The sequence below is a fragment of the Fopius arisanus genome, unplaced genomic scaffold, assembly GCF_000806365.1.
Source record: "Fopius arisanus strain USDA-PBARC FA_bdor unplaced genomic scaffold, ASM80636v1 scaffold00116, whole genome shotgun sequence".
Lineage (NCBI taxonomy): Eukaryota > Metazoa > Arthropoda > Insecta > Hymenoptera > Braconidae > Fopius > Fopius arisanus.
The window spans coordinates 318,396-330,842 of record NW_011887855.1 but is presented as its reverse complement, the minus strand read 5'-3'; the positions used below and the strand labels follow the sequence as shown (position 1 = coordinate 330,842).

At 37.9% G+C, this 12,447-nt stretch overlaps 1 protein-coding gene across 1 annotated transcript; it reads right to left on the bottom strand.

Annotated features, from left to right (window-relative positions):
* Positions 1-206: 206 nt before the first annotated feature.
* On the bottom strand, positions 207-11,400 carry LOC105271655 (IWS1-like protein). Its single transcript, XM_011313349.1, has 3 exons — positions 11,180-11,400; positions 10,934-11,093; positions 207-2,885 (listed from the first exon to the last, which is right to left on the bottom strand). The coding sequence occupies exons 1-3, from the start codon at positions 11,190-11,192 to the stop codon at positions 305-307; spliced, it is 2,754 nt and encodes a 917-aa protein (XP_011311651.1). The 5' UTR covers positions 11,193-11,400; the 3' UTR covers positions 207-304.
* Positions 11,401-12,447: the final 1,047 nt, after the last annotated feature.

Sequence of the window (12,447 nt, the reverse complement as noted above, 5' to 3'; positions counted from 1 at the left end):
GAACAATTTTGTCTAACGGAGTTCGATAGTTGAACTAGTCCCGAGAATTGAGGTTGTCCACCTGTCTTCTATACCCTGGAACGACTACCTGAAAATCGCTGGGCCCTACCTTAAGGATTCGGTCTTAGGACAATATGTCTATCCTGTCCACATAAATTTAGTGGATTCTCTCTCAATCAGTACTAGCCAGTTGAAGCTCTAAGGAAGATATTGGAAGTAATTGTAGATATTTATTTATCAAGTAATTCACTTAATACAATGCTATATGAATCATAATAAAAAGAACTTAAATATGCAACTAGAATTATAATGACATTTTTCGTCCTTCAATGGAAATATCAACTGCTCTTCTCGCAGCTTTTATCCTCTTACCATCCATATAATTTTTCATATGTCTTTCGAATCTATTCATTTGTTTCTTAGTGGTACGACTGATGTCCACTTCTGACTTCCACTCCGGTCTGACAACGTAGTCTTTGTTCGATGGGATAGGAACCCTAGCTCTCCCAATCCATCCGGGATCACCAGGTCTGAGTTGTTTCGCATCGTTTTGCTTCAGTGCTTTATTGATATCAGATTTGTGACCCGTATCAGCTTCATTCGATTTTCTCCGCTTTGATGGCGTCTGCTCTAGGTCTCTTTGCAGCCGTTCCTCTTTCGATAACGCTTTAAAATCAGCGGATAGATTGAATATTGGTCTCGCCCATTCGTTAATCAATTTTCCCGCTCGTTCTTTATTTTCTTTTGTTTCTCGTGGATGTTTATAAAGATACATTACAGCTTTTCCAATCCCTGATTGCTTTAAGGACCCCTGATCAATTCTGGGAAATTCCCACAGAAGTTTCAACAAACTATCACGAATTCGTAAAGAAGGCAGAGAACGATCTGGCATAGGCGCCAGCCAATCGGTCAGTACCGAGAGCACGTTGTGCTCCAAGAAAGCTAATTGAAGATCGTGTTTTTTCAACTGCGACAAGACTTTGGGCAACATCGCTATTTTGTTAGTTGCCGGTTTGGACTGTTGATTCAATTTCCGATCTTCATCCGAGGCATTCCTCATATCTGTTAATAATTGGGCTATTATATCATCGTTGTCATTGATAATGTCGATATCTTTGCGTTTACGTCTTCGTGTCTGCTCTTCCTTCTTGCGTGCCAACATACGATCAAAATCAGACATGTGATCATTCTCCTCCCCATCTCCTTCTCGTACTCCTTCGTCAGAATCCTCGCCGTCGTCCATTAAACGCGACTGTGTGAGCGTTTCCTCCCTCTCATCTCCTAATATTCTTTTCTCCTCATCTTCATCTCTCTCGGTAATTATTTTTTCTACATTATCCTCTCTAGAATCAGGACTTTGATGCTTTGACTTTTTATCCCGAACTTCACCGTCGATCTCAGAATCAGAATTCGAAATTCTGCGTTTTCGTTTGAAACCGACTGAACTTCCAATAGAGTCTCTGCTGGGACTTCTGCTTCTTCTTCGCGAGCTAGAGATTGATCGTGACTTTGAACGTGAGTGTGATCGATATCGAGAATGCGAATGCGATTGTACAGACCCCGACCGTGATCGTGATCGAGATTGTGATTTTGATATAGATTTGCATCTTGAACGTGACCGAGATGGAGATCTTGACCTCGAACATGATACGGATCGCCTGGATATCGGCTGAGAATATGACGAAGTTCCAGAACCGGAACGAGATCTTGATTTTACTGAGCGCGAACGTGACCTGGATCTGGACTTACGTGACCCTGATCGGGAAGTAGGAGATCCCGAACATGATCGAGACCTCGATTGAATAGACCTTGACATGGATCTGGAGCATGAACGCGATCTGGATCTAGATTTTGCAGAATCAGAACGAGACATGCCTCTCGGTACTATAGGGGATCGTGATTTAGATTTTAACTTGAATGAATGGGATTTTGGTCTCTCTTTAACAGAATGTGATCGTGATCTGGATTTTGATTTACGGGAATATGTTTCGGATTCACGAGATCTTGACCTGTTAGAAATGATTAAACGTCGTGGGGATCGTGAATGAGATTTAGAATGCGACTGTCTAGTACTGCGAGAACCAGGTCTGAATGTGCTTGGAGACTCTGAATGAAACCTTTCATATGATTTTCTTATAGTAAGAGAAGCATCTCTAGATAAAGAACGTGATCTGGACCTATTCGATACAGTTGATCCTGGTCTGGATTTGTTCGACGCTGCAGAGAGTGCTCTCGAACCTCTTAAGCCAGGAGAATTGTCTCTTGACTTACTTGACAGTCTAAGTATGTGTTTTTCTTCTGTTGAAGCGATCGAATCGGGTCTTGATCGATTTGAGGCAGCAGAACTTCTGCCAGATTGAATAGAGACTTCCGAACTCGGTTTAGAGTGATTCGACGTCACGGAATTTCGATCCGATCCTGAATGCGATCTGGATCTCCTCACCGATCGACTTTTACTGTTCTTAGAACTCCTCGACCGCGATCTAGATCTTCTTGACTGTTCACCTTCCATATTGAATCGCGGAGATTTAGATTTAGATCTTGATTTAGAATTCGTTTTTAGTCCAGAAATAGATGTAGACCTTGAATGGTGCCGTGATGCATTCTCATCACTATTAGATTTCGAACCAGACCCCTTGGAGGCTACGGAGTGTGAACATGAATGGTCCTCGAATGATTTTACTCCTTCTGATGATCGTGAATTATCACCACGGCATGGAGACAGAGAACTACTTTTTCTTGGTTTCGACCGAAATCTTGATGACTTCAAGGGTTTTTTGGTTTCAGTTGAAAAATTACCAATATAATCATCGGTTATATTTGATTTAGAATGACTGCATTCTGGGGACATTGGTTCTTCCTGTTTAGCCGAAAACTTCTCATATCTGAAAAATAAAATTTTTGTCAATAATCTTTATTTTTGATTAGATTAAACCTAACAGTAACGGAGTTGGAGGAGCAAAAATTTAATTCACAATAATTCTGACTCGCATCTGGTCTGATTTTAGGGAATTGTGTAAACATTTCCCTATGTAATTTTCCGTATTTTAAAGTAATAACAAATACCAATAATATAATATAATTAGATAGAATTATATAAGAACTCTCGATGCAGTCCTCATCAGAGGTTTAGCGGCTAACGAATTACACATTTTTGAAAATTTGACGCTAATAATATTAAATTGCGCCACTCTCCTTCTAGTAACATCTCTGGAACATAACATCGTCACTACTAGGGCTTATTCGCAGACAAAGGTTGGCTATTGGTGGCCACTAGAATTTGGAAATTATCCCATCCTTAGTAACGGACTGGCTCTCGGCTACCTGAAGGATGCCGGGCGCTGTTTTCAGGCAGACATGGGTAACCTCTAGGTAGCTCAGAGCAGATTTTACGGAGAAAAAATGTAAACCGATCTGTATGTTTTCAATTGTAAGTTTATGCATTTTAACTCGAAATCGAGAGCGGAAAATATAGAAAAAAAAGTTTGAAAATGCATATCAAGTCAGGTCTATTAAGAAAATGATAATATTTAATCATTATTTTCCAAACAATATGTCCTCATCAAAAAGATCAATGAAAGATACGAATTTTCTTTTTTGTAAAATTGATGAAAAATATCCAATAGTCATTTGAAAAATAAACAAAAATGCAATAATTAAAGAAACATTTCCATTACAGAAATTTAAAATTTTTCTATTTTACTTTCCCCACCATCAAGTTTCTGCCGAATATCCCCATTACTCTTACCACACTCAGGGCACCATGGGTTCGAAGGGGGTGCGCAACCATAAACTTTATGGCTTGAGACAATTTTGCCTAATGGAGGTCGTGAGCTGTAGTAGCTCCGAGAGCTGAGGTTGCCCACCTCTGGTCTAGACTTGTTCAGTATAGCAGACATAAGCAAAGCCGGAACCTCTGGAGCCCGGACCATAAAACCCTATTAGAGCCATTATTCAGAAAACAATACAATGAATTACAATACAATGAATTGTATCATTGCATTCCAGATTACAATATCCGAATTGTATGAGACCCAGCATAGTCAGAGTGCGGTTAGCAACGTGCACTCAAAAATTCCAACTAATTTTTATCAATTCAACTTGAAAAATTCGTAGTTGTACCGGGGGTAATTTTCTAGATAACATCGTGCCAGAAGTTGATCATTTCTTAGTCACCTTAATATTGAGCAATTATTTCATTAAAAATTGACAAAAATATGAGATGACAGTTCTTTAAATTTGAATCAATTATTTATTAATTTAGAATCTAAGAGAAATACTTTTCTCCACTCTTTCCAATTGTGTAATCGTTGTTGACCCATCGCTGGGTAAAATCGAAGCGACAGGTACGTCTTCGATGTAAATTTAAAATTAATCGGTGCCGCCAGGGTATCTGGACTATCCATTATTTCAATAACATTCGGGACTATTCCAAACAATAGATACCAGCATTTTAACTTATGAACTAGGCATCTCATAATGTCATATAAATATAAAATTGTCGGCAGCTTGCAATACTCTTAAAATATTCCCGTTAAATTTCATGGCTGCTGTAGGCTCGTAAATTTACCGACTCTTGATTTGAGATGTCTTGGTCTAAGACTCTTCGAAAAAGACCATTTGAATCTGCCCAAAACTATTGTAAAAATGTTCAAAAGCAATTTTTCAGGGATATGTTTTTAGTCAAACTTTTTTGGTTTGGCAGCACATATAAAAGCAATTCGACGGAAAATATTCTCGGACTCGCCCGATAATTGAATTGGAAGTTCATTACATTGCTATGAAAATTATAGAAGTTTGTGATTACATTCATTTAGAAGTTTTTTTCAATAGAAATATCCAACAGAAAACTCTGTATTTGAAACGAATTGGATTTTTATTTACAACTTAATCTATTTTACACAAAAATTATCTATTTTTCACCAATATATGAGCAAAAAAAGACTTGAAATGATTTCACCATAGAAATTCTACAACTAAATTTGCTTCAAATGATTTCTATGAACAAATTCTTTCAAGTTCATTTTTCCAATGAATCTATTCATTCTTTCAATATTCATATTGGAATAAATCCCAAATAATGGTCGGCCAAACACTAATGAAGTTTTCATAGGAATTCATTGGAATTTCATTAAAATAAAAAACTGGAATTGTTGATTAGTTTTTTTAATCTACGATCATTTTTCAATTACCTCTGCTCGGTCACTCTCTGCAGCTAATTATTTTAATTTTTTTCGGCAGTAATTATTAATTTTCGTAATTAACTGGAAATGGATGAATTTTCAACGATTTAACAGTGGAATCGATGTAATGAAAGAAAGTCAACAGGACATGAAATGATGGAATTCAAATGTTTTGTTTCTGTGGTTTTCTGAGGTATGACACTATTGAAATTCAAGTAAAACTGCCACTTGCTGAACATTTGATTCCAGGAAATGCGGAAAACATAATTAAATCTTTTAAGTCTGCTTAGAGAATCAAACAATGTTAACAAAATTTAAAGATCTTTTCATCAATGTTTTTCAAACGATTTTTAAAGATTTATTAAACGGAATTTTATGCGGAAGTTGATATAGAAGAAAATGACCAATTGATATTTTTAAACTATATACTCGTAAAAATATTCATATTTTTCGTTTAAAAGTTTAACTTTTGCGCATTGACTGCCGTGACTGACATAACGATACCCCCCACTCAGACCCAAGCTGCGTGGTCTCGCTCCCCCGACTACCTGCACAATACAATACGACCCTTTTTTTATAGTCATTGGTCGAATTGGGGGTGGGAGGTAGGTAAGCACCAAGAGCGTACTTTCCTCAGACAGTCAGGAATAGAAGACGTGAAGTTTTTATAACGTTCCACATTTTTCTGATATCAAAGGAGTCATTGGATAGAATTTGTATTAGGTTGGAAGGGAAAAAGGATAATTCTTGATATAACTTTTACCGAAAAATTACTGAAAAAATGGATTGTCCAGACCGGCATTCGAACCAGAGACCTTCCGATTATGGATGGGTGCTCTCCCAATTGAGCTATCCAGCTCCTAGCCATTTCCTCATTTCTACGATCAGGGATAAGAGTCAGGGATCAGAGTCTAGCCTGAGACAGTCCAAAAAAGGCTAAACAAGGGCTTGAACGATTCTAGTGATCGAACATAATAGTAGAACCTAACTGCTCATCGGGCAAAGTCCGAATATCTAAACAAATAAGTGAACTCGCAGCGAAAGAAGCTTAACCATCGAACTAGCAGATCAAGTGTTTAAGTTTCAGTTCACAGCTTGACTCTAATATATCAAACAGTCAGGCTCGTTGAACCTTTTGTTTAGTACTTTATTGACTGCCTAAAAATTGGCACATACACGTCTTTCGTGATTATACTTATGCTATGCATTTGAACACAACTATATACATAAAAGTTATGAAAAATGATATAAGTTATGAACAGATCAATAATCTTTAGCCCTTAAAGAATGAATCACATGAATCAGGATTCCTGAGATTTCATCATAAAAAGGTAAAAAAAATCGCACTTTTTGTCGATTTGGACCTGATTATTTTTTGCTTTTAAATCCATTGACTTTGTGAAACCAAAAAAGAATGTGTCACCACAGCAAATCAGCCACGATTGTGGCTGCATGAAATAAAGCCTCTAGAAAGGCGGAAACCGTAATTTTTGGCGCGTGGCAACAGAGAAAACTAGAACAGTCTGCTCTAACTTGATGACAATTCAATTGAATGAGTGCGCGGGGGACCTGAACCGAGTTTATATAGCAATAAACGCGAATTATACCGTAATCTGTATCAACAATCGTCACTACACCACGCTGACCAAACAGTGACTACCGGAGAATTATCTCAGACACCCTCGGTGGACTTCCTGAGTAAATTGACAGAACAACAAAACGAGAACGAGTGAGGTTAGAATGTCCCAAGAAGAGATGGCGGACCGTAGACACAGAAGAAATCGAAAGATTCTCGCACTGTGAATCGCAGCATGTAGAGGGTAACACATCTCACGACAAATCGACGCTGAAGCCCAGTGAGGCAAGCACATGAAACCCCTGGGGCTCCGGATGCCCCGATTAGAAAAAAGCGAGGGAGGCCACTTGGCAGTAAGAACAGAAAAAAAAGACGAATTGTGACAGTAAACAAACCCCAGGAGCATCTCAGGCGGGGAGGGACCGAGTCCAGAAATCGAGGGAAGCTCGAATGAGTACACCAAGAATTGACGAGTTCCTAAAAGGGAAGGACGAAGGAGAAAAAACACCCCAGAGGCAACTCCACCAGGGTCATGACGTGGATTGCCGCCCCACTGAACTTCCTCTACACGGTGTCGAAACCACAGAGAACGCAGAAGTATGAGAACTCCGAGGCGGAGGATGAGCCCGGGGCAGCATTCTAGGATGCGTTTACAGTGACAGGCAGTGAAGTGGAGGGCGACGATGAAGCATTCGTGGCCGAGGAGACTATGGTGACCCTCACAATGCTGGTGGCACTGGCTAAGGAGCCGAAAAAAGACAGAGATAGCTCAGTGATTCTGATCCTACCTACCCCGACAGTAACATGAAGCCCACTCTCTAACGGTTAAGGACACACCCGAATGTAAAAGTGCGGATGACAGAAAGGGAACCGCAGGTGGTGCGAACAACAAAATCATCATCACCCGCAGGAAGACGGGCACACAAAGCTCTGTGGTACGTCCCGCCTCGAGACGCGTGCTGCAGGAGTTCCTGGAAGGCTTCCAGAGAAGGTTAGAACAGAAACTCGAGCTGGAGCTCGACTACGTACGAAAATTTATCTGCGAGACAAGAAAGATCCAAGTAAAATTCCTGACAGAGAAGGAGAGAGCTGAACTGGGCGAGGACTGAGATGGAGAAGAGGGAGCAGCAGAGGATAAGAGAGGTTAAGGAAATGGAAAACAGGTGGCTGACAGAGAAACGAACGCTGGAGCAGCTCAGACGCCAACTCTAGACGAAAGAGCAGAATAAATTTTTCAAGATACGTTCTTTAAAAATTAGCCCAGCCTAAACCAGTGCCGCGCGCATGCACACTACGTAGATCATTTAGGGGAGGTGACGTTAAAATTATATTTACGGTAAATCTAACGTCCCAGCACACCATATATATAGATATACTGGGCTCTCGAAGCAGAGGTTCTCCGCATGGAGATTTATAGTAATGTTCGATTTCATAGTAATTTTTTAGATTAAATTTTATCGTCATGAAAATATAATGACTCAGATTTTAAAATATTTTTTAACATAATTTGAAATCGAAAAATAACAATTACTCCATTTTTAATTAAATTGAATTAAATTTAATTTAATTAATTTTTTTCTTCTATCGTAAGCTTGAACGGCTGTAGCGGGTAAACGGTAAAAAAAAGGGATGAAGGTGCCTCATGTTTTTTATGAATTTTTCGCTCTTTAAGTTATATTCGGCCTTTTTTGCATCTCGCGTAGTTTCCGCACGGAAAGAAAAGTCCAAGAAAAATTACTGTGCCGAGCACTACAATCGTGGTGCAAAATGCTAGAATACCAGAAATTCTTTGATTCACAAATAAAAAATACTATCAATATGTCGAATTTTCTTATACACTCCGTAATTAATCATGTGTGGCTCCATAAAATTTACTAAACAGCACTATAAAATTTGAAGGTCTATCATTTTTTGTTTGAGTTTGAAAGAAAAACTGATAGAAATCCTTCAAAAATTCCTATCCAGATCGGTATTTTTTATTGTGCTCTCTTTTAATTTTTCCTGTGCTACACAGCATTTTCTCCAAACATTTTTTAACCCAATATGATTGGTTAGCGATGAACGTCGAATGTTTCCGATTCTTGCCGAAGTTGAATTTAACAATGGTAACTGTTGCGACGACTATGAATTTTCTCAGGCCTGCAGTTTAGACCTAGATTGTAAGGCAGCACAGTAATTTTTATCGGAATCACAATATACAAATTCATAGATTTTTCTCTCCGTGCGAGTTATTCATTTTTTGAGTGTGACATATCGTGAAAAATGGAAACAATCTCCAATAATGTGATGGAAATTCTTTCACGTGGGATTTATCGTGCACCCTTTGGAAGAGTGATAAATTCTCTTCAAAATCGTATATGAATAATCCGGCCTAGTGCATTTAAGAGCATCAAAACATCAAATTTAATTTTTCAAGAAAAATGACCAAATTGATTTTTTGCCTTAAAGTGTCATAAGTAGATGAAAAATGATTAGAATTCGATGAGTCTGGTGTAATTTTTAAGCTTATTTAATAAGCTTCCCGATAAGCATCCATGTTCCTGGAAGGGACAGATAGGCTTAAACCTAAAAAACGAAGAAAAACCCTGGCGATCATTACGGATTTTTTACTGATGGATAATATATAGGAGAAAAGAAAGCTCGAAAAAGATTTGAATACACATATGAGTTTCTTACTCGTTCTATTGCAATTTTTCATATAGCATTTTTTTAATAAAAAAGGCTATGGGGTGAAATTTTCATACAACTTATTTGATTGAACCATCGTAGTAACTATTTTTTCGATTTATATTTTTCCATTCCGCATTCTGTTACAAAACTTAAATGAAAGACAAGAATTTGGGCAGTTCGAACCCAGGAACCTCTGCAGAGAACATCTACTACAAAAAATTTCAATAAATTCTGCGAAAAGTTTCTGAGAAGTTGGATAGAAATTCAATGATCTATAGAATTCGCTGAGCTTATTTACGGAATTTTCCTATACGTGAGCACCGAAAGAATATAAAAGGAAAAATTACTATGTTTACATAGTAAGCGGGAACCATACCAGAAAAATATTAATATTCAATTTGTTTCATCTGAATTTTTACGATATGAACTCTTTCCTTTGGCTGTTCAACTCACTAATTTTTCATGGATGGAATAGTATAAAATGCTTCCACCACAAAATAATGTTGAAGAACGCCTCAATTGTTCTGGCCAAAATACTTTTTTGGCAAGAATTTTTTGTGCCTTCAACGCAACGTAATAAAAAACAATTAATCCCAGGTATTCTTAAATTGGAACTAGGTTGTATTATTTCTTTTTCCGACAAAAAAGTCGCCCACTCCAAGATAGAAGGAACCTGCAGAGAGTAACGGAAGTATGAGAAATAGGAGGATTTTAAGACTCCGAAAATGGAACTTTTATTGCGTCTCTGTTATTTTTAGTTGCATTTCAAGTCGAATGCCACTGAGCATTCTTCGAACGAAGCCCTCTTCAAAATTTTTTATTTCAAAAATTCTTGGAATTAGATCATGATTCAAACTGAGATGTTTTTTTCCATTGTTTGGAATTCAACATTGATTCATTGTTTAATTGATTCTTTCATATTGAAAATGATCACAATCTATAAACCTTCGGTTGGTTCAGTGTGAAATTCTTCATGATACGATTTTCTATGTTCAAAAATAGAAACAAGCATATTATGAATTATAGTGGATCTAATCCAATCAGCAATAAAAATCCCGCAATGTTCACCGAAAAACTTCAGCATAAATTGTAGGCAAATAATTGGTATCAGAAGCAATAAAATAAATGAAATATAATAAGATAACAGCAAAGGACGATTCGATATGGAATCTTCAAAGTCCGATTGGAAATACTTAAAGAAGCCTGTTTCCTCATAGCTGGGATTCTCAACCGTGTATTCATTAACCATTGATAAATTAATAGATAAATAAGAATAGAGAAATCTCCATGTGAAAGTGCATATTAAAATGGGATGTGTCGATGACATCCATCATAACCACACCAAACAACACAAAATATTGTTTCTTGGACAGTTGCAAAGAACTTTTCTACCTTATACGATTACAGAGCTCACTCGCGGTTTGTCCTGATATCTCATGCTCGTGAGAACAGTTTCTCATCGTTTAGTGTTGAAATATGCAGTATTTTCATATTGAAAAATTACCCATTTACTGAAGCGTTTTCTTTAAAGTGTGTTGGAGAATAGTTTGAATTCGTTGATTCGCCAGACTCCCTAGAGATTGATTGTGACCGTTCATGAGTCTCAGCTTTTACTCCTGAACTTTTTCGGTCAGGCTGCTTATCAAAATCACTCTGATGTTGTTCTGAAAGAATGTCTAGAATTATTTACTGACTTTATGCACCAAAGTAATAGTCATCAAACTTTCGTTGTTTTGTACGCGTTGCTAACCTAAATTCTCCATGAAGAGTGCAAAATATCGATTGCTTGAGTTATTGTAGATGGAACAGTGGCAGTAGCTACCGTTAATCAGAAAAAATAATAACGCAATTCGTTCCAGAAATGCTAATAGTAATATACTATATTTATTGGTATTAAAATCCTTTGCTTCAGTCAAAAAAAATACGAACAGCAAACCTTTTTTCTTTAGTGCTTTCCTTACCTTAGAGGCGAAAAGCATGAACTGGAAAGTGTCATGGCGGTGAGATGAAAGATGCGTTCTCACAAACAAGATTGACTAAAGTAGAAGAGATGGCACTGTGCACTGGGAAGAAATGTGATTTTTTAATTAACTTTTCTAACTTTTTTCTTCGTAAATATTTAGGTCGTAATGTGGTGAAATCTAGGAGAACATAATTAGAATTTGAGAGTGATTAGTTTTCTGTTTAATGGATTTTTCTTTTTTTTCAATAATAATGAGCAAATGTTATGATTAAACGCAGAGATTACAGGGGAGATTGCCAGCGCCTGTACAAAACCTTCAACAGGGTCAGAGCCCGTACCTGTAAGTAAAGCAGATCGAGAGTCCGTACCTGTAAGTAAAACAGGTCGCGAGCCCGTGAGCGTCGATAATTTTCAAAGCCCGTGCCAGAGATTATAGGGGAGATTGCCAGCGCCTATACAAAACCTTCAACAGGGTCAGAGCCCGTACCTGTAAGTAAAGCAGATCGAGAGTCCGTACCTGTAAGTAAAACAGGTGGCGAGCCCGTGAGCGTCGATAATTTTCAAAGCCCGTGCAGAGATTATAGGGGAGATTGCTAACGCCAATAGCGAACCTTCAACCGCGAAATTTCCTAGCGGAACTGGCGGAACTAATTTTGCGGGTGTACCTGTGGATCAAACAGGTCGCGAGGGCAAGAGTGTCGGTAATTTTCGGAGGGCGTGGGTATAGATAAAGCAGAGCGCGAGCCCGAGCGTGTCAAGAATTCGGAAAGACCAGCAAACGCGAGAGTGTCGATAATTCCAGGAAATCGTGACGAAAGAAAACATCCCATATAGAGCGGAGTGGGGGTATGATGGAGAAACAATCGATGGACGGAATGAGAAAAATGAATTCACTTCTGTAAATTCGAAAAATTGTTCAACAAATTGGGGAAAAATTGTCTCGCAAATATATATTCAAATGATTGAGAATCGTGTGAAACGTGGAGATTTATGGGTCCCTCAGAACTTTTTTTTTTAATCGATATCTTTTTTGTTAACAATTTCAAAAATGATTA

What these genes read in the sequence shown, in the direction of transcription:
- LOC105271655 (XM_011313349.1), bottom strand. An exon ending in GAAAACGCTTCAGTAAATGG is followed by an intron (nt 2,886 to 10,933) that starts GTAATTTTTCAA and finishes TTTATTTTTCAG; the next exon opens with ATATGAGAAGTTTTCGGCTA.